Raw genomic sequence first — 27,976 nt, 5'->3', positions numbered from 1 at the left:
TAGCTTTCCATGTGTCAACGAAGTTAGTCTAAACCATATCTTATCCGTCTGATTTGCCTATTAGTCTTGTTAAATTAATTATCACATATACAATAATTTTTCTCAAATTCATGATATTTTTGTTCATATAATTATGTTCTCAACACCTGACGAGCATGATGACCACATAAAGATATTTGTATTGGAAATCATATAAAATCATATTGTCACATGCCAAACCAATACAAATCTCACGGTGCAAATCCGGCAATACAAACAAATAAACAAATATATATATGGTGATTCAAGTACAAGAATTCTTAAGAATTCTTACCTTTATCGAAGACTGACTAACACAATGATCACTGACCCGTTTCAGGATCAACGAGCTGAGGTGCAGAGTACCTTGATTAAAACTTTTTTGTGCAGATAACTCTTCATCTACAGAATCAAACTCGATTATCAAAAAAAATCAAACAATGGACTAGTAATCTAGACCACCTACCGACGTCTACCAGGAGTCCATCACCAGGTCCCCCAAGACCCTATTACGATCTACCCGGGTCAACTAGAGAGAGAGACATCAAGAGAGAGAAAAAAGAGAAAGAAGGAAGAGAGAGAAGCTAGAGAGAGAAAATAGATAGAGGAGAGAGAAATAGAAAAGAGGGAAGAGGAGAGAGAATTTCTCTCTCCTCTCTTCACGAAGGTCCGACCCTTTCTCTCTTCCACCTTGCAAGTCCAAGGGGGTGGCGGCTATGGTGGCCCTCCCCTCACTCAATGGTAACCACGGCAGCTGCAGCCCCGGCCAACCAGCGACCGACTACGGCAAAATAGGGAGGATGAAGGCTAAAATAGGGGTACCCTATTTCTGATGAAATTTTTCGCGATTGCCAGCTAAAAACAAGGTGAATCGAAGACTAAGATGATAGAGAAGAAGGAGAAGAAGTGAAGGACCCTCACTTGGGTTCGACAAAGCGTCCCAGCGGCTCTCCGGTGATGAATTGAGGAAGAAGGATCCAAAAGAGAGCTCGAAATTGTGGTGATTTCTCTCCTAATTTTTGATGGATTATCAAAAGAGGAGGATAGAATCCTCAAATAGGCAAAAATCCTTGTTCGGTCAGGTTGGGCCTCGCTTATTTGGTCCGGCACACAAGCCCACAAGCTGAGCTAATCGGGGTCGGGCTGGGCCTGGCCACTCCAGGCCGACCCACGAGCCCAAAAATCTGGATTGTTACAGATCAGATCGAATCCGATTGCCACCTCTACTCCTAATAACTCTACTCTATCTTATTTAAATATCCCCTATATGCAATACTTTTCTCTCTTATTAATGATAACGATTTTCTTATTTTTATAATAACATATTATTTTACTAGAATTTAATAAAATCTTAGAGTAATCTAATGACCCATGTGAGATATTGGTACTAATTTAAAGTATTTTTCATTAATACCAGCATATATTAAGCAAATATGATTATTAGTAATGCCATTAATTTTTACATTAATTTAGCAATACTAATGAAAGTTCATAATTTGATCTGGTTTGATAATATTATATTATTATATTTTTATAAAAAATTATTCTAAATAAGAGCTCTACTTATCATAGCTCTATTAATGCCGTTATTAAAGCCGTCCACATACAACCAAAGCTTTCATTTTATTATATTAATTTAATAATACAATAATTTGAATTAGTAAATCACTTCACAACTGTGCTATTTTTTCACTCTCCACTACCTGCTATATTGCACGAGTCTAGTTTAAATAAGCAATCAATAGAACCCTAGGCTTTGTGATCTGAGAGTTCACTCCTCAGACTCTGGCCATTTAGGCGTATAGACTGCGGAAGAGTTCCCAAACATCAGCAGTCATCGTAGAAGAACTATTTAAAACCGTCAGTCTTCTGTTTGTCACCGTTTGCTCCCCTTCTCCACCCTTTTGTTTTATGAAGAAACTTTTCCACCCTCTTGAGTCGAACGGTACTCTAACTTAACCATCGGTTCCACGGTTCCCTTCGTGCGTGCGCAGCCTCTTTGACAAACTTGGTGGCAGAAGCTGACCGAAGGCTAGAAGATGATACTTTGTAGCTGGGAATTTCAGGACGGCAACACAATCAAAGGCAGTTTGGACTGAATATCTAGAGAAATTTCAGGTAAAGAAGAAACGTTGAACTAATTGCTGATTCCGCTTGGTGACAAATCATTTCCTCAATTAACACAGCGAAGTCTGCATGTTAAGTTGAATTCTTCAAAAATTATTCTTCGAAAATAAAAGACAATGACTTGGGCAGGTTCGCACCGGTGCTAATGTGCCGGATCCTATCAGAAATTTTTGAATTAAGAAATTCCTAGGTTTTCTAAAATTCTAGACCAAAATCCAAGTAGCAACTCAAAAGGAGAATATTCTAAAAATAGAAACTTACCAGCGTAGAGGAAGGCAGGCTGAGATCCGCAACCGAGGAGGCCATCGACCGGAAAAGGATGGTTGGCCGGATCTTCAAAGAGCATCGCGGATTGGTGGTGAGTAAGGGCATCAAGGAGGAGGATAAGGGGGAGGAAGTTAGCAAGGGAGAAAGAGGCGCCGGTGAGGGGGAGGAGGAGAAGGAGACCTGCGTGGACGGGCGGAAGCAGAACTCGGCGGGTTGGTCGGTTGATTTGGGCACCGAAGAAGAAAGGGAGTTGAAATGGGGATGATGGAGGCTGGGTCGGAGAGATTTGAGGATTTATGGAACTCGACGATGTTTATAAGCGTTGTCTGTCCTTAGGCTTCTGACGACGCTTATAAGCATCGTCTTATTTAGTTTATTCTCAAATTAAGACGGCGTTTATAAGTGTCGTCTTAATATTAGTTAGTATAAGACGCCGCTTATAAGCGTTGTCTGCTCCTAGGTTTCCGACGACGCTTATAAGCGTCGTCTTAGTTTTATTTCTAATATTGGTTTCCGACGATGCTTATAAGCGTCGTTTTAGTTAGTTTATTTCTGAATTAAGACGACACATATTAATATTGGCTTCCAACGACGCTTCTAGGCCTCATCTTAGTTTTATTTCCGACGACGCTTACCAAAAAGCGTCGGAAGATCTGTTCGGAGAAATTTTATTCTACTTCCGACGCTTTGAAGCATCGTAATATACTGACGCTACTTAAAAGTGTCGGCAAATTTTGGCGCAGTGACTAAATTACCGATGCTTCTTCCTAGCATCGGCAGATCATAGTTGGGGAAGCCTATTTTTTTTTGTAATGAAGCTTTTGTGCTACACCCCTTTTCTTTCTTCTCAAGAATATTTTTTTTTACTATATATATATATATATATAATGACAATGATTCCTACCAAGCGTAGTCTTATGGTTGGAAAGAGTTCATGAATTTGAAACCCGAACGTATTGCACATATATTGACTTTTTTTATGAAACTCATACAACAAACATAACAACATGCCGTATGCAACACTTGAACCAAGAGAACCGCATGAACAATTTTGTACAGAGTGCCTTCTTTTCTGGCGCAATCTTCGTCTCCTAATTATCAATGGATGCTATCATGAACAAAATTGCATACTGTAACCTTTCCTCATTTACGGAGGAACGGGATCCCACCATGACATATCGCACAAATGGTATAAAGATGACACGACGCTCATGATTGTGGAGTGTTTCTTGAGACAGAAGCTTCAATGTCTTTCATGTCTGAGCTCACAAATCTCAGTAGTCTCAGCTTCTTTGCAAACTTCGATCTCTTCTGGGTGATGGCAATCGAGACGTCATTTGGGAACAAGTCGTGGAGGACAAAAGCATGAATGATGGTGGTGACGAGCAAAGCTGTTACTGCGAAGGTAGAGATTGCGGAGAGTCCGACAGAAAGTATCTGAGTAAACACATTTGTTACATCCATGGAGTATTTAATGGTTGCGATGGAAGCACCAGTCATTGGGAAAGTATATGCCCACCATGCTAGCGAGAACCTATTGAAATTATAATGGAAACGTAAGGAGCCATAGACAACAGGATGGCGGCCAAAACAAACAAGAGAAAGCATAACGAATGAAAGATATTGATACCTGAAGCCTCGGAAAAAATTAATCCGCACAGCCTGCAAATACACAGGAAAATGCGCAAATGAGTTAGATGACCAGCTTGAAGAAGTAAAAATCCGCACTGATAAATTGAATAAATGAACAGATTCGCTGATGCAATGGTACTCAGTTCCTATTGCAAATCTGTAATCTAATGCAACCAAGGAACTTCTAATAATGAACAAATTAGAGCAAAATGTTTTTTATAGTGCACCAACTTGGATTAGTTGCTGAAGTTTGGAAAAGAGCAGACTTACGAGAGAGACATAGAGGAACAAAGCAATGAAGTAAGCCATCTTTGACCCGTAATTAAAGTCCCCACAAATCTGCGCCCATGCCATGCAAGCAACACTGGGTGCGGCTACGAACAAGAAGAATACTGGATGAAGATCCCTTGGGAGAGCTTCATTTGTAGGAAGCCTCTGGTATAGAGTTACAAATAGTACGATATAGTGAGCTAACCCAACGGCAAAGAAGAAGATAGGTCCTTCTTTAAGTCCCATAGTCGCGCCGAGCAATGCGCCCACAAAGTTGCCCACGATCGCTAAATGGTTTGATGGATTTGCCACCTTTGAGAGCCTTCTTTGGCCCCCGGACATCCATTGGCCATAAATTTTGATCTCAAGGCAAAAGATTGGAGCCATAAGGACGTACCAGAGAGCAGCATGAAGGTTTGCTGCAACGGATGGGGGAACACCGAGTGCCAAGAAAAGGCATGCTATCCAGGGAGCAAAGAAGAAGTTGATGCGTATTGGATGGTAGTACTCTCGTCGAACGGTTTCAAAGTAGAAGATAATTTTTAGAGAGTAAATGAGGGACACAGCGCCCATCAGTGCGAGCGAGATACACCAAAGGACGAGATTCACAGTCAAGCTCACATGTAGAAAACTCACGGATGGAGATGTAGCCAAGGTCTTCCAGAGGATAGCTTGGCTGCTTACACCAAGGCACATACCAAAGGCAGATATTGGGAAGCGAAGAAGAAAAGGCCACTTCTCGTCTTCAGGAAGTGCTGACAGCTCTGATGCCTGCAGATAATGGCACAAGTTATATAATTATGAGTAACGTTGCTGAAATGGATGAAATAAAGCATGGCATGTTGTATATATAAGGTTTATTTGCATTGCGGTGCTATATAATCAAGAACTCTTGGGGAAAAGAAGAACTCGTTCGTTGCTATTCGACCTTAAAAAACAAGGGATTGCTTGAGAGGAAGAAAAGAGCATAAGGAAGCCATTGAGAAGGGTCATGAAACAGCTGTATATCTGAGGATATTATCTTATACAAAATCAAATCCGCATGTATCACCTTCTTTTTAATGTTTAGATGGGCAAAATAAACTAGGTGATCGTCTTTTATATTCTGTTTATGACGAAAAGGTGGCACTGATGGACAAAAACTTGAACAGAGAAGCAATAGTAACAGCAAGAATATGGTGTGTCCAGAAGGTTGCATACCCTTAAAGTGTCTAATTCGGGCCCTTCTAAGGCATCGAAGTAGCGTTCTACCGCTGGCACAGCCTCGATTTCCTTAATATCTGAATCATTAGCCTCCACATCTGGTTCCTGCGGCTTTCCACGTAAGTTGGATAGCTGCCTTTCGAGTTTTCCAGACCATGTCTTGAAAGAATCGAAGCGTTTGTCCCGCGAACTATAGCTTCTTGGCATCCTTTGCTGATCCTCGAATGGACCGTTAACTTTTCCCGCGGCAGCTGCCTTGCCGTATGAACTTCCCGCTGGTATGGACCGAGAATGAAACTTCCCCAGTTTTGCTGGCCTTGAGTTGCTAGTATTTGAGTCAGAAGGTTGATTTGGTTCTTCATCAATGGCAGCTGATTCAGCTTTATCCCCGATCACAACTTTTATAGCTTGTCCGATACTTACTCCAGAAGGAGAAGCAGGCAAGCTGATAGAGATCGAATTTGACTGACGGCACTGATTTGCTCGAATGACCGAATGCAGCGGAGGTAATTTGTTCGCATTGGCTTGGCTACGTATTTTAGGAGTTTCTGATCCCTGAATTGAAGCAACTGTGAGTTCGATGGGCCAAAACATAAACAGAAAGAATTCGCAGAAATGCTGTATGAATTTAGACATAAAGCATGTGAGAGAAAAATTAGAAGAATATGGAGACAATATAACACAAATTGTGGATGTTACCATCGCTGATAATATAACCTGTGAATCATTCATAAAATTATCGGTATCATCTTCTATAAATTTAAAACAGAGTTTCCCCTGTTGAAGTAAGTGTCACGAATGCATTCAGGGGTTGGTCAATTTTTCAGACAATCTCATGACTATGTGGATCAACTACATGAAAATCTCAAAATTTAATCAACGGAAAGACAGCAAAAGATATATAACTTACTTTGCCAGGCATTGGGTCGCCTTGGGAAGTGACAGCAGCAGCCAGCGGAGATGGACAAGTCAACCCACTGCCGCACTCAGAACTTTCAAAACAAGCCATGGTTTTGGATATGGCACGCTTTGAAGGAGATGGGAGTTCTTCAGGGGAACATCGCCTCGTTGAAAGATGGACATGGAGATCCTTGCTCTCCATTGGATACGACAGTACCTAAATCACGCAAGGAATAATCAGAGTTACGCGACTTGGCTTCCACAAGAAGGTGATTATAGTAAATTACAAACAAAAACAAATACATGGGGCATGAAACTAACAAAAAAGCAAACAAGATCATGCACAGTGACTTGAGTTAATCAAAATTAAAGTATTTGATTTATAGAAAGAAACGACAAACAACAGAGCATATCAACTGCTTTCAAAAGTGTAAGTTGAATTGATGCTCCATAATTATTATGAACACAGGGAACCGAGAGGAAACCAACAAGCTTACAGATGGATCATCAACTAACGAATATAAATTTCAACCATGAACTCAGGCTAGGTTGGACATGGCACAACACATGCTACTCCAGCGCTGTACATGCAGTGGCACGGCATCGGCTGCATGCCAAGCATGGATACAACTGGCATGGCATGATACATAACGTGTCAATGCCCGATTGGCTCATGATACTTCAATAATTGGTTCTACGTAACAGAACCTAACGAATCAAACCTGAAGAAAGAGAGGAGCCTAATGACGAAGGTAAAGAAGACAACTACCCGATTACCTGAAGTGGGCGCGCAACCCTCTTCCTCTTATGCCAAACACCCCTTTCCTCAAACTTAAATACCTCTTCTGCTATGACGAACACCCCTTTCCTCAAACTTAATTAAATACCTCTTCTGCTATGACAAACACCCCTTTCCTCAGACTTATATAGAAACAACGCGACGACTGGAAGGTGCTCTTTTGCTACGACCAGTGGTCGAATTTGGAAGGAGAAAAGGAGCGAAGAAAAAGAGTTAAAGCTCACTTTATGGTATTTGAAGGGCAGTCACCCATTCACAAAGCCGCCGGACTTCAACCCGTCGCTTTCTTTAGATTCTAGTCGCCGGTAGCCAGCCGGAAGAGTTAGAAGTTCTTTAATTAGGACAAAGGGTGAGAAAGTTGCGCGGAGGAGAGACCCGCAGTTGTGGAATGGAACTTTGGCTGGTCTAGAACTTGGAATTTAGAAGGGGAGCCGCAGGGCCAACGGTGAAGATAACTTTGTCCAACTCTCAGACACCGCGACGGATGGACGTAGGACAGCACACGAACGGAGAAGATCTCCGATCAAGATCCGGGGAAAGGAAATAGAGGTGATGGAAATGGCAGCTTAATTAACAACTGAAAAATGAGAAAAGAGCCGTACATCTCCATCCTGCGCGAATGCCGACGCATGAGGATGACCGGCTACACTCGTTTGTCTCTTTGATTGTAAGGAACAAGAGACGCAAACGGAGGCTGGTAGGAGTGGAGTGTGGAGATGAAGCACTCCAAAATCCAAATCCCATGCATGGATAATATAATGGCTAACCACTTAATCTACTATTGAGAGAAAGAAGTCCAGCTAATTAGCACGACAGCACCAATTCTTACTCTTTGGAAGGAGAACTGGTTCTACTTCTCAAATCTCCGAAACTATATTCTCAAAGATCAGCAACTCTGCAAAAAAAAAAGTGGGGACTGAAGGCTTCTTGATTCTGGTTTTTCTTTTTAATAGCTCCAGGCACCAACAGCAGTGAGAGATAGAGAGAGAGGCCCAGGCGAGCACATACACACAAGAAGCACTCAGGGCGCTTTCGCTTGTGCATATATAGGCGGACAAGGTGGCAGTGCTTCCAAGAAGCTGAAGTAACCGGTCCCGAGGATGGCGAATATCAAAATAAAAATTAAAAAAAAGAGCACTCGACGAGTTACGCGGTTGGTACGGTGTATTCCCATTTCTCCCTTTGAATTGGCATTTGATTAACCTGAGCGATCATTCTGAGCGTTTTTTCCGAGCTTCCGTAGCATTGTTCTATATATGAATGTGGGTGCCCTTACCTGGACTCCACGTTGTGTGTCCCCTTGCACCTGTGTACGGAGATGTTCCTCTATTTGTCAGGCCTTACGCGGTGCGACCGGACTGGTAGGCCGGACTGCATCCAGAAGCACGCCTAAATTCTTAACAAATCACGGTGTCCATGATCGGCCACAATAAATCAGTAAGTTCGCTGGTCCAGATCGATTTTAATACTATTTGTAACAACTCAAAACTTTATTTTAAAAATTACTAAAAATATATTATTTGAATTTTTTAATTCTATATAAGTATCTAAGATCTATCAAATAAATGATCAATTTAGGACTAAAATTAATATTAAAATCCTCAAAATTTTATTTTAAAAATTAATATTATAATTAAATAACCAAGCAGGAGAAATTATTAGATGGATCCATAGAAACAAAGAGCAACTAATGCCACGGTGAGGTACATGGAAATGAGGTTCAATTTATGATTCCTTAAACTTGTAAATAAAAATTTTATCCTGCACTTCATTGTCATTCATGTAATTCCATATTGTGATTTGCTCTCATCACATGCCATGGATTCCATGTGATGGTGTGCATTGATTTCATAATCACATCCACATGTTTTACATGAGTCGAGATGGGATGCTTCGTGGAGTTCTTGCAAATTTGCTAGAACTCGCAAACTAAACCATGAACATCGGAGAAAAAAAATTGCTTTATCTTGTGTACTATTAAAAAAATATTACCCATCTATAGATGCTAGCTATGATAAATACTGATTTGCAAAATTTATTTTTGAGCAAATTGTATGGGAATATATGGTTTGCAATCTTGCTTCAAGCATGTCAAGTATCAGATATATAGCACTCACTATCCACCTACCTCTATGGTTGAAAGCATGGTTGATTTATTAAATTATCAAAATAATTTTTTTTAAAAAAATTATTTTGGTTTTCTCATGAGTCAAAGCTCGAATTTAGATGGAAGTGTGAGGCGACTAGCAGCGCACCACACACGTGTTTCTACCTTAATACAGATAGCGCTGAAAATGGATCAACTATTGATATATCTATATTTATATTTATATTTTTTAATAAATATAAATATAGATATAGATATTAAATGGATATCAAAATTAATATCCATATTTGTTCTAAATGGATACATATACAATTCGAATATTAAGTGTATCTATATTTTTTTATCTGAATATGAATATAAATCGGATACCTTTTTTCAGATATTAATCAAATTTGAGCAAAATTTAAGAATAAAAATGGGCAATAAAGATATGATCATTAAAAAAAAGATTCAATTAAAACAAATATAATTTTAACAAATATTTATCAATAATAAAAACTAATAATTTTATAAAGAATATACTACCTAAAGTTGATTGTTATTGAAGTAGACGGAATCTATGGCGCCTCCAAAGCATCTCATGGTTGTCGCTGGTCGCAATCACTAGGTAGAAACTAAGAAATGGACATAATCTTCAAAACCCTAGTTGCTTGAAGATGATGAAGAGGGAAAAAAGACGAAACAGACGAATAAGAGGTTTGAGCCTTTCGGGCATGCGAGGTGATTCGAATAATTTTATTCGAATCAGGTATTCCATATTCGGGTTACTATCTTAAGTGATGGTTATCCGATATTTAGGTTTCTTTTAGTTTAGATTTGGTTAATTACTTAATTGATTCCTTAATTTAATTTAATTTAAACTTAATATTTTTATTTATTCTTATTATATGGACATTAGGATGCATCTACATCTGTATTCGTATCTAAGAGTTTTTTAAACTGGCTATTCAAATACGTATTTAGACAGGATTGAAAAAAAATATATATATCCGTTTCTAATCCGAATCGAATACGAAAATAGGCATAACCTGACGACTCACTTTCTGCTTTAAAGCCGGTGGCCGCTGGGGCCCTCCATTGTCTCCATAACTTGAAATAGACAAGCAACACTGTATAAAGGCATCGCGGCATCAGCCATACGTATATCCTTAAGATACTGACAAATTTATAGTTACTATATTTATTTTTAATTCGTGCAACGCTAATGCTCGACCAACCACATGCTTTTTAAGCAAGCAGGACAATGATGGAGTCATTTAAATGGGACTCATGTACCAACAAACATAAGAAAGGAATTAATATTATTTGATTTAGTTGGCACATCTAGACTGGGGCCCATCATAAATGTTTGTGGCCCACTCTATGACTTATCCGGTGTAGTCGCTATCTGATTTACCGGATGCTTGGATGGTGCTGATGTGACGTACTCATAGGTGAATTTTCTATGAATAGTAAAGGATATGAGTAAAATTTTTCTATCCACATCGAATATTCTCTAGCGAAGGAAAGTCTAGTGGAGGTTGCAACGCGGGTGAGATTCCCGTGTAGAGAACCTCACCCCCTCTTCCCTTTTGTTTACCAAAAAAAATAAATAAAAAAATAATAAAAAAAAATGGCAGACTTGCAGTCACCTATGCCCATGACTGCAATACGTGACACACGTTGTAATAGCCCACGATAGCAGGAGGGTTCCGTTTCCTTCAAAAAGTTTTAAATTCTTCCAAAATAATTATTAAAAATATAAAAAAATAAAATATTGTATTTTTATATGTAAATTAATAATGCAGCGGATTGAATGCTATGTTATATGACCAACCATATAAAATCTATATTATAAATTTTCTGACAGATCTTTCTAATCAATTTTCTAATATTTTATTTTTAAATTTTTTAAAGATATATCCATACTCAATTGATATAAGTCATCTAATTTACTAAAAACAAAACGAAAAAAAACAAAACAATCGTTTAGGAGTTCAAACTAAGATCGATTCATATATATCGTCTGACCATAGAATCTCTAAGGAGTTTAGGCTGCTTCTTTCCTATCACAGTTGCCATGGTAAAAAAAAAGACTAATTAAATTGAATAATGTGAAAGCATGACCATAGAAACGTCAAAGATAGCATGAGCTCTAGCATACAAATATGATACGCAATAATAAACTATAGAGGTATGGTTTAAATTTTTTTTAGAAAGGATGAAGTGTCTCATTCTCTCATCTGTTCATATATAAGGAAAATATACAAGAAATACCACTACCAAATCAAACAATTGACTAACATAAAAATTCTTTCTGAGAAAATCTGATCAAAACTACTTACCAAGCTTTCTTAGAGAAAGAAGATCAGAGGAGGGAAGACATAAGAGTTCCAGGAGTTGAAGGAGGAGAGAAAGATTTGGGTCCTGGGCCAAGGCCGAGGGGTTGTATAAGAAGGTAAAGAGGGAGAAAGTGGGGAAGGGTCGACCCAATTACCAAAGCAAGGTAGGTAGGTGCGGGTTGAGTCGGATGACCGATTCTATTAGTGGGTTGCCATTTAAGGGTGTACCGAATTTAGGATCTAAATCCAAACGCACATTTCTCTTTCTTGCTTTTCTTTTGAAAGCAATCTCGGATCTGCAAAGATTCCTAGAATATTTGAAATAATTTGTGCTACTTTTTTCTTTAGAACGTGTTCCAATTAGGTCTCACGCTTCTTATGTCACCTTTCAGAGTATTATTTACGATAAGATCTTGATGCTTTAATAATTGTTGTGGCTCAAAGTATGACAGTGATTTATGTTGGTGTAAAGCTAAAGCGTTATTTATTTATTCATAACTACGGCAATTCCGTTTTAATAATCTAAAGCTTGAGAATTTTACTAGTACATCATGGAAGCCTAGGCAATTTACACTCTTATCTAAGTATGATGGATCTATTCAATGTCAAATATGTGTGAACCTGCAATTCGCTGATGTAAAAAGTAACCAATACCAAAGATATTCTTTATTTTTCTTTGTATTTTGCTACTATCGCTGTATTCAAAGTATCAAGTCATTGCTTAGAGTCTAGCATAGCAAGTATGAAATATATAATGATCAATTCTATTATAGTTTAGTATGCTATCACACTACCATATTTTTATAAATCCAGTGATTCACTTATCTTCTCAATGAGGAAAAAAAGAAAGAAGAGATCATCAAAGCTTAAACAGATCCATTATAACCGACATTTTGATAACTCGCCAAAAATCTAACAAGCTATAAAATGCTAATATTAAAATATTAATGATCACTCCAAGAGAAATGAGCAACAATATTGGATCATGAAGGAAAGTTAGAAAGAAAGAGTTCACCGCTATTTTGATGAAGTACTTAGCGATACGTAATAGTGTAACCGAGTAGATGGGCTTCGGTGGGAAAGCGCTGTGGCCTCTCCGGCCTCTTTATTTCCCCCCGTCCGCAGTCTGACGACGACCGAGGTGAAGTGACGCCCACGTGAGCTGGAAGACTGCATCCTTCTGTAATTTGACCTCATCAGTCATGTGCGACGACTGGCGACCACGTTTGTCCACATCACATATATACATCTTCTCCTTTCGTTTTTCCCTTTTATTTCGTTGAATTTTACGTCATCGTCCTTCGAATTGTTAATGTTGCACGCTTTGTCCTTCCCACATGAGCCGCACGCATCCATGCATACCAGAATCCGCGTTATTGCTCTTTCTTCCTTTCTTTTCTTTTCTTTTCTCTTCTTTCTTTTCTTCTAAAAACAAAAATATTATACATAATATATACAAATACAATCAAAAAAAAAATAAAAAACAAAATATTAAAGAAAATCCTGAGCAACTCTGTCTCTCCTACCCATAGATGGTCTCCTGAGTGGTTGGCAATAAAGGAGGCGATCTAGTCCGCCGCCTCATTCGCTTCCCTAAACACATGCCTCACCTAAACAACCATCCCATCACACCCTATGGCTCGGATATCTCTCACCAATGGGTGGTAATCGCCTACACTGCCTGAAGCCTGTGATAGCCATCCAATGACTGTCGCGGAGCCGCCCTCCAGGAGAACATCTCTAGCCTGCAATGCATGACGCACATACCTCAAACCTGCTCAGGCTGCCCTCAGCTCCGCCCCTAGCACCGATATATTAAAAAGCTGGGAATCTCCAGCAGCAATCATCCTAGAGTCCGGACCCTTGACAACGAAGCCCGCACCTCCTCTCTCACCCCCCTACAAGATAAAATCATCGAAATTAACCTTGAGGAAACTCGGAGATGGAGGCTACCAAATGAAAAACACTATACGGGGCGCTCTACAAGCAGATGTAGAGCCCCAGGTGTCCTTGCAAGACGTTATTACTATTCAACTCACGAAAACTGTTAAAGAAAGGAGTTGGGAAACTATAGAAATGATCCACAGGTTTGATGCAGCCTCGATTTCAGGAATCGGGATCCACATACAGCTGCTTTCAACATGTATGCGCTGTGTTTACTACTAAATATGTTCTATTTGATTTGCCGTCTATTTTTTAGATGGATGACGTGATAGCTACATGAAGCTGTGCAGTATTCTGTGGTGAAAAATGTATACCACATAGCGCCGAGTCTGAGACTTTAAAGCTGTATGCTGGTACCCAACCAAGGGTCTCAAAAAGAATCTCCATGACAATGCTCACTAAAAACGTGGAACCTAATCATAGAGGAAAGAGAAATTCCGAGCAAAACCCATTCACCTCCGGCCATGATCTGCATGTTCACGGAACAAGAATCTTGGTACATGTGGCATCACATATAAGCATATGTACAAAAAAATATAGAATTACTATCTTCGTGATCAAGCAAAATCATCATAAGCAGTACTATTAATTAGATCAAAGTATGTATATTATATCAACGATTGCTGCTTCCTGGCATGCAGTTGACAACTGACCTACCGGTCATCGCCGCGTATACTGTTTTTCTTCCTCCTCATGCTCCTTCAAAAAAATACTAAAACGAAATAAGATGGTATAAGTTGCAATAATGTAATTATTTAGACTATAAAAATAAATTTTAACAAAACACCAGGCCTTGCTTCTACGAGAGATCAACTTTGGCATGCGCAGCTGGGACCATGCGTCAGGGATTTCATCATCTCTCCAAGGAAAATTCTGCAAACGATGAAGTAAGCCAGCAGAGACTTTGACTGCAACTGCTCGCGATCGGGGAACGCTTCACGATTCTGCCAGAAAACTTTGAAACTGGAAACAAGCGAGCAACATTGGTCATTGCATTGGTCTGAAATAATCCCATGCACTTGTCTTTGGGCTCAACTGGTCAAAAAAATATAATAGACGTGATGACCTTGCCATCTTAGAGTTCACTCCACTTTAGACTCCAGTCATAAAAGCGTGTAGACCGTGGTAGAGTTGCTGCATATGCATCGGAAGCTATCAGCTTGAAAGGAACGACGTTCTTTTCCTGGAACCGCATGCAGTCATATATTTCGCGGCCAAATCAAAGGCATGATGCACGCAGGAGCGTCCGGTCAAAGATTGGATGGCTACTGTTGGTGAAGGGGAGAGATTGGCCATGGAATAGCATTGGCTGGTCTCCCCGTTTCGGAGTCCGCACCCAAGAACGTGTCGTGCCTGCATGGGATGCCTGAAGAGTTCCAAGGTTGGTGGTGATTCACAATGCTGTACGTGCTCGCTCCTGGAGAAAAGTCTAGTATTATATATATATATATAACTCCCCTCCAGAAGAAGGGCCGGTCCCTTCTTGCCCATCGAAAATCGAAAATCCGTCCATTTTCCGATGCTGTTGCTCGACTTTCTCCGCCACTTTTTTACTTTGTAGTAAGCTTTTTTGTACAGTTTTTTTTTCCTGAATTAATAAAGTTTCTGATGCTTGATGGTTTCTAATTAGTAGGCTTCGCCTTCATTTACATCAATATATATATATATATATATATATATATATATATATATATATATATATATATATATATATATATATATATGCTTCTTCTTGTTTGCCGAAAGTACTGAAAAAAATTGGGCTGTATCTTTCATGCGAAAGAAGAATTTATCTTTCTTCATGCGAATCCACGATTGGATCGTGCAACCACCGTTTCAAGATCTATGTAGATGGATGAATAAAGTTTGGATTGCTTTCAAATGGGTGCCGGGTGCAATTCAACTTTGGATGTTACCAAAGGAAATCAAACATTCTTTAGTGCAAAAGATACAACCCAGACGCTTTCACGTTGTTTGGAAATTCTCCACCAAGTTTAAAGTGGCGCGCGCACGCGAACACAAAAAAAAATGTGAAGTAAATCGAGGCAGCTTTGTCCTTGCGAAGCCACGAAAGAATGCATAAAGCCATATATGATGGCCGTAAGTCATTGGAGAATTCCATGGTGGAAGAGAGAGAGATTGAAGGGAGGAGAAGTCGGCGATTGGGTTGAGCCCGACAATTAGGCTTCTCGGCGGGCCGAAGGACCATTCGGCCCATGTAGGTTCCAGCTTCCCTTTGGGCTTTGCTATTTTATGTGGACGTGACAAGAAGCACGTATTGCTTAACAATAAATGCCCAGTGGGCCTGGACAATGGCTTGGATATGGCTTGGGACTTGCCCTGTATCCATGAAATGGAACCAATTCTCCCATCGCGTATAAGTACTTACTAGGTATAGAATAGATCTACTTCTCTTTGTTTACTGGAAAGGTTTTTGCTTATCGTGGACCTGATTTTAATTATTTTCAGTTGGTTTATCGGGTCAAATTTAATTAAAAGTTTTAGATATAGTTTTGCTTGGAATAGTTCCATTAAGTTCCAGCAAGATTAAGAGAACTTGGTCAAAGTGTGAAGAAGGATTTTTATTAATACTTTTGGATAAAAATTTGAAAAGTTTTAGATATAGTTTTTTTCAAGGATGTAATAAGATATTAATTATTGTAGGGGGCATGTGTCATAATATAATCTTTTCTTATTTTTTAATGATTAATTATTATAGTTATTCTATTAATAGAAAATCTTGTTGAGGTGAATTTACTTGTCATGGCTATCTAATGGAAACCTGGTCGGAAAGAAGTCAAGGAATATTCAAAATATCTCACGTTTATTAAGAATTTGATTACAGATATTAAAATCATATATCTTGGTTGGGCTTCTACAGCTGCTGATGAAACGATTGCTCATTTCATGCATTTCATGTATGCGTAATTACTTTTTAATTTCAAGTTCTCGATTAAATGAATGAATACAGAAGCCATTTTTTCTCTTTTTTTAAAAGAAACCTTACTTTGTCAAGGATGTAGAATTTGGTGGCAGTTTAATCAATTAATTAAACCGTAAATGGATCCATTAGTGTTGAGTTTATACGTATATAACTAATAAAGTCTACAATGATAGCATTACCGCGTAATGAATCCTCTTCATCTCCCCATATAGCTCACACAAGTATTCTGCTAGATCATTTGAACTGATGCACTAGCACATTACTATTGGGCATGATCCAGGTGTTCAAATATAGGCTGCATGGATGCCCAAAAAACACATTTCTTTTTCTACCATATTTTTAAATTTTAAGAAAGGTGATGAGTCATAAAGGGAATTCCGTTTGTGAAAGCCACAAACCTTTAAACTGTAATTTAATAACATGTTCATGCTCCCTACATCATGCTGATGTGTTAGACTAAGTCTACCTAATAATTTCTCCAAATTAGCACTCTTAAAGTATTCTTCTTTTCTACAAGATAGTGTTACAGATCGGTATTGATGTGGTTTCCAGTGACTCCTGTGAATTGGATCAAGTGGTGTTGGATAGCATTATTCTTCTCTACTGTGGCCCTTGGGCTGGCCACGTTGGGCCAGCCCATTGGCCCAACTGTGTTTATCCGTTCTTGATTCTTTTCAACCTCAAGATTCCGTTGTTTAATGTTACATTGATTGACGTTAAGATATTAATTGCATCATGAGGGCCTTGGGAAAGTAGGCGTTCTTGATTCTCTGATTCCTTTATTTAATGCCAGGGTATTCCATTTTAGCTTTATTTTGAGAAAAAAAAATTGATTTTCAGGTTTAATGGGTTTTCTTTTGATCATGTTCACAAATCACAATCTTCTTTTTAAAATACAATCTTTATTTGTATTCTGCCGTTCTTCTCATAATTTTCTTTTTCTAATTTATCTTGAATAAGAAACTCTGTTCCTGTGGCTCAAACTTGGGTCGGGTGCTTCAAATTAAACTTTTTTCTGATTGAGTGAATACACTCATCCTCCATGTCTTCTTCAGAAGAGTGGAGCTGGCAATAATTGGAATACTAAATACAAGTCATGCGCTCTCGACCCATATCTGCCTTCTCTTTGCATTTATTTATTCATGTTTTTGTCAGAATGAGACCGGAATTTTGTACATCGTGGATAACAGATGGATCTTAAAGGTGATTAGTGAATCATAGTAAAATGGTAGCTTTGTTGCTTTGATGATAAGGATCATTCTTGCTTTTAAATAGGATGCCCGTGATCCATGGAAATTGCACATTTTATAATCTGATTCAAGCTTTCTTTATTTGTTTTCAAAATTTTTTTTTTTTTTTGTTCTTTTTCATATGGACTTTGTTTCTATTGCTATAGTCTTGCTAATTTGATAGAAGTGGTTTTGATGGAAATTTATTTGAGGATGACTCATATTACCTAACCTATTGGACATTTATACAGTCCTCAAAGTGGAGATTTTGTGTAATGTCACTTCTCTTTCATTTTCCCAACCTTTCTACTTTTCTTTTCCCTGTCTTTTATCTTTTGCTACGCTTTCTTCTGCCTCTTTTCTACTTGCATTTTGTTATAAGATAAGCAGTGCAGACCAATTTTCCTTGCCTTACTATAGTTTTGTAATTTTGATGTGGTCTAAGTTAGTTAATTTAGCTAGATCTATTTTTCTTTTACCGACAGAAATCATACAAGGCAAATTGCCACTTGGCAACGATATCGTTTATTTATGCCAACAAAATAAGTAATTTGGATAGAGTGAGAGGCAGCTTCCTTGAATTTGGAATCTAAGAACGCTTTTTGTACACATAGTAGTTAAAACTTTCAAACAACTGGTGCACTCATAACTAATATCCATTGCCCCATTAGCTCCTGGTTTAGTAAATTTTCTGTTGCCAATCCACATATGACAGCACAAATTGGTTATACTAAATAGTTGGCATGAGAGATTGGTGAATTTTGACCAAGTTTTCTTTTCAAGAAAAAGGAAAGAAAACAAAAGAAAAAATTGTGAAAAAAGTGACCTATTTCGAGCATTGTGAAAGCTGCCTTAAAGCTTGTTTACTGAATTTTAATTTCAGCAGCGGAAAAAGCTATGTCAAAAGCAAAGGCACACGTTCATATGGTCTAAACTTGTTCTTTTTTTCTTGACTGGCTTGGTCAACTAAGTATTGGTCACGATATGCCCCATTAGCTGACATATGATGATATGAGCTCATATTGAATGCACCCAATGATGTCACTAGACAACCCTTTTTTTTCCTTCACTTTAATGCTTATCGTGTTGTGGGGGGAAGTCACTAACCAGGTCCTGTGGTCAGTCTCATTTGTTATATTATTTATGTCAGATCTCACGATTGAACTTCATTATAAGGAAAGATAAATGGCTAAATGCATCAATTATACAATCACATGCATGATGATCCGTTTATATTTTTTTTTTCACTCTTATATAATTGGAACAGGTGATTGCTTAATTAAGAATTATACCGAAAAAAGGAAAAAGGAATTGATGTAACTGAGTATTGAAAATCGAAGGAACCCTTGATGGCATGAAAGGTTAAAGCTCAGAGTCATGTGGCATGGCAAGAAAACAGGAGTAGTCATGAGATGACTTGGATGAAAGTTGAAACTTCACTTGATTCAGAATCAGGATAGTGAAAGAATGAATAAGAATTTAAAATGTTGACCTGAAAAGATGAGATGAGTCTAAGGTTTAGAAATTGACCCATAAAGATGGCTGAAGCTTGCTGATATGATATACTCGTATTCAATTTTTTTTTTCCCTCAAATATCAATTCTTTAGTCAACTATTGATTTTTTAGTTGAATAGAATCTTCTATATTTCCTCTAGCGTACAAAAAAAAATTGCATTTGAGTTTTGGCTCCTGTCTCTCTCTCTCTCTCACACACACACACACACTCACTCACTCTAGTCTTATCAACGGAGGAACAGGATCCCACCATGACAAATGGTATAAAGATGACACGACGCTCATGATTGTGGAGTGCTTCTTGAGACAGAAGCTTCAATGTCTTTCATGTCTGAGCTCACAAATCTCAGAAGTGCCAGCTTCCTCGTAAACTTCGATTTCTTCTGGGTGATGGCAATCGAGACGTCATTCGGGAATAAGTCGTGGAGGACAAAAGCATGAATGATGGTGGTGACGAGCAAAGCTGTTACTGCGAAGGTAGAGATTGCGGAGAGTCCGACAGAAAGTATCTTAGTAAGCACATTTGTTACATCCATGGAGTATTTAATGGTTGCGATGGAAACACCAGTCATTGGGAAAGTATATGCCCACCATGCTAGCGAGAACCTATTGAAATAATGGAAACGTAAGGAGCCATAGACAACAGGATGGCGGCCTAAACAGACAAGAGAAAGCATAAGGAATGAAAGATATTGATACCTGAAGCCTCGGAAAAAATTAATCCGCACAGCCTGCAAATACACAGGAAAATGCGCAAATGAGTTAGATGACCAGCTTGAAGAAGTAAAAATCCGCACAGATAAATTGAATAAATGAACAGATTTGCTGATGCAATGGTCATTTCCTATTGCAAATCTGTAATCTAATGCAACCAAGGAACTTCTAATAATGAACAAATCAGAGCAAAATGTTTTTTATAATACACCAACTTGGATTAGTCGCTGAAGTTTGGAAAAGAGCAGACTTACAAGAGAGACGTAGAGGAACAAAGCAATGAAGTAAGCCATCTTTGCCCCGTAATTAAATTCCCCACAAATCTTTTCCCATGCCAGGCAAGCAACAGTGGGTGCTGCTACGAACAAGAAGAATACTGGATGAAGATCCCTTGGGAGAGCTGCATTTGAAGGAAGCCTCTGGTATAGAGTTACGAATAGTACGACATAGTGAGCTAACCCAACGGCAAAGAAGAAGAGAGGTCCTTCTTTAAGTCCCATAGTCGCGCCGAGCAATGCGCCCACAAAGTTGCCCAAGATCGCTAAATGGTTTGATGGATTTGCCACCATTGAGAGCCTTCTTGGTCCCCCGGACATCCATTCGCCATAAATTTTGAGCTCAAGGCAAAGGATTGGAGCCATGAGGACATACCAGAGAGCAGCATGAAGGTGTACTGCAATTGATGGCGGCACACCGAGTGCCAAGACAATGCCTGCTATCCAGGGAGAAAAGAAGAAGTTGATGCGGACTGGATGGTAGTACTCTCGTCGAACGGTTTCAAAGTAGAAGATTATTTTTAGAGAGTAAATGAGGGACACAGCTCCCATCAGTGCGAGCGAGATACACCAAAGGACGAGATTCACTGTCAAGCTCACATGTAGAAAGCTCATGGATGGAGATGTAGCTAAGGTCTTCCAGAGGATAGCTTGGCTGCTTACACCAAGGCACATACCAAAGGCAGATATTGGGAAGCGAAGAAGAAAAGGCCACTTCTCGTCTTCAGGAAGTGCTGACAGCTCTGATGCCTGCAGAATATGGCACAAGTTCCATAATTATGAGTAACGTTGCTGAAATGGATGAAATAGAGCATGGCATGCATGTTGCGTATAAGGTCTACTTGTACTGCGGTGCTATATAATCAAGAACTCTTGGGGAAAAGAAGAACTCGTTCGTTGCTATTCGACCTTAAAAAACAAGGGATTGCTTGAGAGGAAGAAAAGAGCATAAGGAAGCCATTGAGAAGGGTCATGAAACAGCTGTATATCTGAGGATATTATCTTATACAAAATCAAATCCGCATGTATCACCTTCTTTTTAATGTTTAGATGGGCAAAATAAACTTGGTGATCGTCTTTTATATTCTGTTAATGACGAAAAGGTGGCACTGATGGACAAAAACTTGAACAGAGAAGCAATAGTAACAGCAAGAATATGGTGTGTCCAGAAGGTTGCATACCCTTAAAGTGTCTAATTCGGGCCCTTCTAAGGCATCGAAGTAGCGTTCTACTTCCGGCACAGCCTCGATTTCCTCAATATCTGAATCATTAGCCTCCACATCTGGTTCCTGCGGCTTTCCACGAAAGTTGGATAGCTGCCTTTCGAGTTTTCCAGACCATGTCTTGAAAGAATCGAAGCGTTTGTCCCTCGAACTATAGCTTCTTGGCATCCTTTGATGATCCTCGAATGGACCGTTAACTTTTCCCGCGGCAGCTGCCTTGCCATATGAACTTCCCGCTGGTATGGACCGAGAATAAAACTTCCCCAGTTTTGCTGGCCTTGAGTTGCTAGTACTCGAGTCATAAGGTTGATTTGGTTCTTCCTCAATGGCAGCTGAGCCAGCTTTATCCCCGATCACAACTTTTATAGCTTGTCCGGTACTTATTCCAGAAGGAGAAGCAGGCAAGCCGATAGAGATCGAATTTGACTGGTGGCACTGATTTGCTCGAATGGCCGAATGCAGCGGAGGTAATTTGATCGCATTGGCCTGGCTACGTATTTTAGGAGTTTCTGATCCCTGAATTGAAGCAACTGTGAGTTTGATGGGCCAAAACGTAAACAGAAAGAATTCGTAGAAATGCTGTATGAATTTAGACAAAAAGCATGCGAGAGAAAAATTAGAAGAAGATGGAGACATTATAACACAATTGTGGATGTTACCATCGCTCATAATATAACCTGTGAATCATTCATAAAATTATCGGTATCATCTTCTATAAATTTAAAACAGAGTCTCCCCTGTTGAAGTAGGTGTCATGAATGCATTCAGGGGTTGGTCAATTTTTCAGACAATCTCATGACTATGTGGATCACCTACATGAAAATCTCAAAATTTCATCAACGGAAACACAGCAAAAGATATATAACTTACCTTGCCAGCCATTGGGTCGCCTTGGGAAGTGACAGCAGCAGCCAGCGGAGATGGACAAGTCAACCCACTGCCGCACTCAGAACTTTCAAAACAAGCAATGGTTTTGGATATGGCACACTTTGAAGGAGATGGGAGTTCTTCAGGGGAACATCGCCTCGTTGAAAGATGGACATGGAGATCCTTGCTCTCCATTGGATACGACAGTACCTAAATCACGCAAGGAATAATCAGAGTTACGCGACTTGGCTTCCACAAGAAGGTGATTATAGTAAATTACAAACAAAAACAAATACATGGGGCATGAAACTAACAAAAAAGCAAACAAGATCATGCACAGTGACTTGAGTTAATCAAAATTAAAGTATTTGATTTATAGAAAGAAACGACAAACAACAGAGCATATCAACTGCTTTCAAAAGTGTAAGCTGAATTGATGCTCCAAAATTATTATGAACACAGGGAACCGAGAGGAAACCAACAAGCTTACAGATAGATCATCAACTAACGAATGTAAATTTCAACCATGAACTCAGGCTAGGTTGGACATGGCACAACACATGCTACTCCAGCGCTGTACATGCATTGGCACGGCATCGGCTGCAAGCCAAGCATGGATACAACTGGCATGGCATGATACATAACGTGTCGATGCCCGATTGGCTCATGATACTTCAATAATTGGTTCTACGTACCAGAAACTAACGAATCAAACCTGAAGAAACAGAGGAGCCTAATGACGAAGGTAAAGAAGACAACTACCCGATTACCTGAAGTGGGTGCGCAACCCTCTTCCTCTTATGACAAACACCCCTTTCCTCAAACTTAAATACCTCTTCTGCTATGACAAACACCCCTTTCCTCAAACTTAAATACCTCTTCTGCTATGACAAACGCCCCTTTCCTCAAACTTAAATACCTCTTCTGCTATGACAAACACCCCTTTCCTCAAACTTAATTAAATACCTCTTCTGCTATGACAACCATCCCTTTCCTCAGACTTATATAGGAAACAACGCGACGACTGGAAGGTGCTCTTTTTCTACGACCAGTGGTCGAATTTGGAAGGAGAAAATGAGAGAAGAAAAAGAAAGGAGTTGGGAAACTATCTCAAGACTTTGCGCGGAAAAATGCATGCCACACAGCGTCTGACTTTGAAGCTGTATGCTGGTACCCAGCCAAGGGTTGAAAAAAAATGTCAACAATGCTTACTAAAAACATGGAACCACGTCATAGAGGAAAGAGAAATTCCTCTGCGACCACTGGTCGAATTTGGCATGCAGCCAAATTGACAACTACTCACCTTATTCTAATATAGGTATAGTCGACTGAATCAAAAGCAAGAGCCTGGCATAACGGTGCTAGAAGGACCCCCTGATGAGTACAAAAGATCTCTCCAAAATGCTGCGCCATATAGGTAGCCACCCAATCGGCAGCTCGGTTTGCCTCCTGGTAGGCATGCACAACCTGAAAGGTTGCTACATCCTCCCAATATCTGCCAAATATCATGAAGTAAAGGGCTCGCATCCTCCCTCCACTTCTTCTCTCGGATCCAGTCTATTACAGTGACTGAGTCTCCCTCCAGGATGATGCGCTCCACCCCCAGCCGCTGCTTCGCGAAAGCGAGACCCTCCCAAGTTGCCCAGAGCTCCACTCCTGCAGCTGACAGCCCGACGATGCGTCGGCCTCCTGCAGCAATCAACTGCGAGTCATGACCCCTAATCACAAAGCCTACCCCTGCTCCACTCCTTCAGTGGAAACACTCCCATCGAAATTCACATTGAGATGGCCAGGAGGTGAGGACATCCAAGAAACAAAGAAGAACCCGGGCGTTATATCAGTAGTGTGAGTGTCCCAGATATCTCCAACCATCCCAGATGAAGTCGACGTAGTGGCCCGAGTGAGCTCGGCAGCCTGAACAGTGGCTCTCTCCACTACAGTGCTCAGTTTAGCCCACCGGTCTTCGAAGACACGGACATTCCTATCCAACCAAATGTGATACGCCACGTAGGCGCAGGTGATCCCCTACTCCATAGTCCTCAAGCTCTACATCGCCTTCGTCATCTAGAGTAAAAGATCATCGGCTGATCGAGTGGTCTGTGGCAAGGTACATACAGTCCTGCTCCAAATATGTGCTACTTTAGGGCATTCTAGTAGAACATGGCTGATGAACTCCTCCATCTTCGAGCACCACTCACAGCACAAAGTGATTCTGTCACCTCTCTCCGCCAGCACGTTCTCCTTCATAAAAGTACTAAAATGAAATAAGAAGATATAAGTTATAATAATGTTATTATTTAGACAATAAAATTAAATTTTAGCAAAACACCAGCCCTTCTTCCACGTTCTTTTCCTGGAACCGCAGTCATACATTTCGCGGCCAAATCAAAGGCATGATTGCACCCCGGACCACGCAGGATCCGTCCGGTCAAAGATTGGACGGCTACTGTAGGTGAAGGGGAGAGTTGGACCATGGAATGGCATTGGTTGGTCTCCCCTCGGAGTTCGCACCCACGAACGTGTCGTGCCTGCATGGGATGCCTGAAGAGTTCCAAGGTTGGTGGTGATTCACACTGCTGTACGTGCTCGATCCGGAGAAAAGTTTAGTATTATATATATATAACTCCCTTCCAGAAGAAGGGCCGGTCCCTTCTTGCCCATAGAAAAGATTTGGCGTTTCCAGCCAAATCTAGCGAAAATCCGTCCATTTTTGCTGCCGTTGCTCGACTTCCTCCACCGCTTTTTCACTTTGTAGCAAGCTTTTTTGTACAGTTTTTCTTTCCTTAATTAATAAACTTTCTGATGCTTGATGGTTTCTAATTAGTAACCTCCGCCTTCGTCTCTACCAAAAAAAAAAAAAAAAAAAAAAAATCTCTTCTTGTTTGCTGAGTGCAAAAGAAATTTATTTTTCTTCGTACGAACCCACCGTTGGATTGTACAATGATCATTTCAAAATACGTGCAGATGGATAAATAAAATTTAATTTGTTTTCAGATGCGTGCGTGGTGCAATCTAACTATCGACGTTGCCAATACAACCTAAACCTTTGACATTGTTTGGAAATTCTCCACCAAGTTTAAAGTGGCGCGCGCACGCGTGCACACACACAAAAAAAAAAGTAAATTATATCGAGACAACTTTGTTCTTGCTGAGCCACCAAAGAATGTGTAAAGCCACATATGATTGGCTGTAAGTCATCGGAGAATTCCATGGTGGAAGAAAGAGAGATTGAATGGAGGAGAAGCCGGTGATTGGGTTGACCCCGAGAATTAGGGTTGAAGGACCATTAGGCCCACGTAGATTCCACCTTCCTTTTGGGCTTTGCTAGTTTGTTTGAACGTGACAAGGAGCACGTATTGCTTAACAATCAATGCCCAGTGGGCCTGGACAATGGCTTGGGACACGTCCCGTATCCATCATTGTCTCCTCGATTCCAAACCCTTAAAAAAGTCAGAAAATTTCAATATTTTTTGTATAATTACAATGCAAATTACTATGTGTAGGATTCATGTGTCCGTAACATTCTTATCGCCACCATGAACAGTCTGTTCTCTATATTATTACATCTGCACATGTCAAATATTGATATATTTGTATTGGAAGGTTTAAGATAGAATAAATAAAGAAAAATTTTAACGAATCGAGCATTGGATTGTTCGAATTATAAACAAGTATTTATGTATTCATTCCTCATGAAATGGAGCCAATTCACCCATTGGGTATAAGTACTTACCAGCTATAGAATAGATCTGCTTCTCTTTGTTTACTTGAAAGGTTTTCGCTTATCATGGACCTGATTTCAATTATTTTTAGTTTGTTTATCGGGTCAAATTTAATCAAAATTTTTATATATAGTTTTTTGCTTGGACTAGTCCCATTAAGTTCCGGCAAGATTAAGAGAACTTGGACAAAGTGTGGAGAAGGATTTTTATTAATACTTTTGAATAAAAAATTGAAAAGTTTTAGATATAGTTTTTTTCAAGGAGGTAATAAGATATTAATTATTGTGGGGGGACATGTGTCATAATATAATCTTTCGTATTTTTTAATGATTAATTATTGTAGTTATTCTATTAATAGAAAATCTTAAGTTGAGGTGAATTTACATGTCATGGCTATCTAATGGAAACCTGGTCGGAAAGAAGTCAAGGAATATTTAAAATATCTCACGTTTATTGAGATTTTGATTAAATATATAAAAATCATATATCGTGTTTGGGCTTCTACAGTTGCTGATGAAATGATTGCTCGCTTCATGTATTTCATGTATGCCTCATTATTTTTTCATTTCAAGTTCTCGATTAAATGAATGAATACAGAACCCATTTTTTCTGTTTTTTTTTTTTAAAAAAAACCCTACTTTGTCAAGGATGTAGAATTTGGTGGCAGTTTAATCAATTAATTGAACCCGTAAATGGATCCATTAGTGTTGAGTTTATACGTATATAACTAATAAAGTCTACAATGATAGCATTACCACGTAATGAATCCTCTTCATCCCCCCATATAGCTCCCATTTCCAAGTATTCTGCTAGATCATTTGAACTGGTGCACTAGCACATTACTATTGGGCAGGATCCAGGTGTTCAAATATAGGCTGCATGGGTGCCCAAAAAAAACATTTCCTTTTCTACTATATTTTTAAATTTTAAGAAAGGTGATGAGTCATAAAGGGAATTCGGTTTGTGAAAGCCACAAACCTTTAAACTGTAATTTAATAACATGTTCATGCTCCCTACATCATGCTGATGTGTTAGACTAAGTCTACCTAATAATTTCTCCAAATTAGCACTCTTAAAGTATTCTTCTTTTCTACAAGATAGTGTTACAGATCGGCATTGATGTGGTTTCCAGTGACTCCAATACCCTAAAGCACATCAACCCTGTGCATTGGATCAAGTGGTGTTAAGCAGCATTATTCTTTCCAAAATGGTTTTTCCTGTCTTTTTTTTTATGGTATAGCCAAATTGTGCATTCAAAACAGAAACGGAAATTTAGTATATTTTCAGCTTTGTAGCTTTATTTGCTTTTGAATTTGGTCTGAATTTTGTAAGTAAAAAAAAAATTATAGAAAAGATACAAGCTAGGCTGTGGGGCATTGGAATTCAATTGGGAATTCAATCTTAAGCTTGGACTGCTAAGAAAAGAAGTTAGAAGCATTGGTACATGATGATGAATACCGGCATTTGAGCCGAACATGTTAAAAATCCTATTGCAAATATTGCATGGATAACAAAGTTGATAAAATTTTGTTCTCACCTAGGCATTCCAAAAACAATTTTGTTGATTTTTCTCATAAAAATGCGTACTCAAGTTTAGGGATATAGAAAGGTAATTTAAGTTTGTAGAATTTTTATTGGTTGGTAATGATATTTCAAAGTCTAGATCACATTAGCTAAGCTTGATCAAGTTAATCTAAAGTTGGCTAATATATTTGTCCTATGCAATTTGAGAAGTCCTTAAGAACAACTCATCAAAAGGCGCTATTTTTTTGTTTTGTCGACCATCCTCTGTCATAATTCCATCCAAATGCCTGTGCTAGCTACTTTAATTTTTGATAAAATATCATTCAAACATTGAAAATTAATAAAACATTTACAATAAACTCTCACTTTTTTGA

At 39.2% G+C, this 27,976-nt stretch overlaps 2 protein-coding genes across 3 annotated transcripts; both read right to left on the bottom strand.

Annotated features, from left to right (window-relative positions):
• Positions 1 to 3,351: 3,351 nt before the first annotated feature.
• LOC103709014 (S-type anion channel SLAH2-like) lies at positions 3,352 to 11,808 on the bottom strand. Of its 2 annotated transcripts, none has more exons than XM_017843293.3 (6): positions 11,648 to 11,808; positions 6,428 to 6,634; positions 5,515 to 6,072; positions 4,315 to 5,085; positions 4,043 to 4,074; positions 3,352 to 3,946 (listed from the first exon to the last, which is right to left on the bottom strand). In XM_017843293.3, the coding sequence occupies exons 2-6, from the start codon at positions 6,617 to 6,619 to the stop codon at positions 3,622 to 3,624; spliced, it is 1,878 nt and encodes a 625-aa protein (XP_017698782.1). In that variant the 5' UTR covers positions 6,620 to 6,634; positions 11,648 to 11,808; the 3' UTR covers positions 3,352 to 3,621. The 2 variants fall into 2 exon arrangements, with proteins under 2 accessions (XP_017698782.1, XP_038987107.1); XM_039131179.1 differs by lacking the exon at positions 11,648 to 11,808 and adding an exon at positions 8,046 to 8,671 and having other exon boundaries at positions 3,605 to 3,946.
• Positions 11,809 to 19,550: 7,742 nt separating this feature from the next.
• On the bottom strand, positions 19,551 to 21,978 carry LOC103709012 (S-type anion channel SLAH3-like). The gene is made up of 4 exons (XM_026805334.2): positions 21,448 to 21,978; positions 20,246 to 21,016; positions 19,977 to 20,008; positions 19,551 to 19,883 (listed from the first exon to the last, which is right to left on the bottom strand). Exons 1-4 carry the CDS (start codon positions 21,655 to 21,657, stop codon positions 19,559 to 19,561), a joined length of 1,338 nt encoding a protein of 445 aa, XP_026661135.2. The 5' UTR covers positions 21,658 to 21,978; the 3' UTR covers positions 19,551 to 19,558.
• Positions 21,979 to 27,976: the final 5,998 nt, after the last annotated feature.

Source organism: Phoenix dactylifera, chromosome 11 (genome assembly GCF_009389715.1).
Source record: "Phoenix dactylifera cultivar Barhee BC4 chromosome 11, palm_55x_up_171113_PBpolish2nd_filt_p, whole genome shotgun sequence".
Lineage (NCBI taxonomy): Eukaryota > Viridiplantae > Streptophyta > Magnoliopsida > Arecales > Arecaceae > Phoenix > Phoenix dactylifera.
The sequence above is the reverse complement of the archived record's forward strand: the minus strand, read 5'-3'. Positions and strand labels throughout refer to the sequence as shown.

What these genes read in the sequence shown, in the direction of transcription:
- LOC103709014 (XM_017843293.3), bottom strand. Translation starts at nt 6,619, where the DNA reads ATGGAGAGCAAGGATCTCCATGTCCATCTTTCAACGAGGCGATGTTCC. An exon ending in GCGACCCAATGCCTGGCAAA is followed by an intron (nt 6,073 to 6,427) that starts GTAAGTTATATA and finishes GCTTCAATTCAG; the next exon opens with GGATCAGAAACTCCTAAAAT. An exon ending in TGTTCCTCTATGTCTCTCTC is followed by an intron (nt 4,075 to 4,314) that starts GTAAGTCTGCTC and finishes GTGTATTTGCAG; the next exon opens with GCTGTGCGGATTAATTTTTT.
- LOC103709012 (XM_026805334.2), bottom strand. Translation starts at nt 21,657, where the DNA reads ATGCCAAGAAGCTATAGTTCGAGGGACAAACGCTTCGATTCTTTCAAG. An exon ending in CCGAATTAGACACTTTAAGG is followed by an intron (nt 21,017 to 21,447) that starts GTATGCAACCTT and finishes CATATTCTGCAG; the next exon opens with GCATCAGAGCTGTCAGCACT. An exon ending in TGTTCCTCTACGTCTCTCTT is followed by an intron (nt 20,009 to 20,245) that starts GTAAGTCTGCTC and finishes GTGTATTTGCAG; the next exon opens with GCTGTGCGGATTAATTTTTT.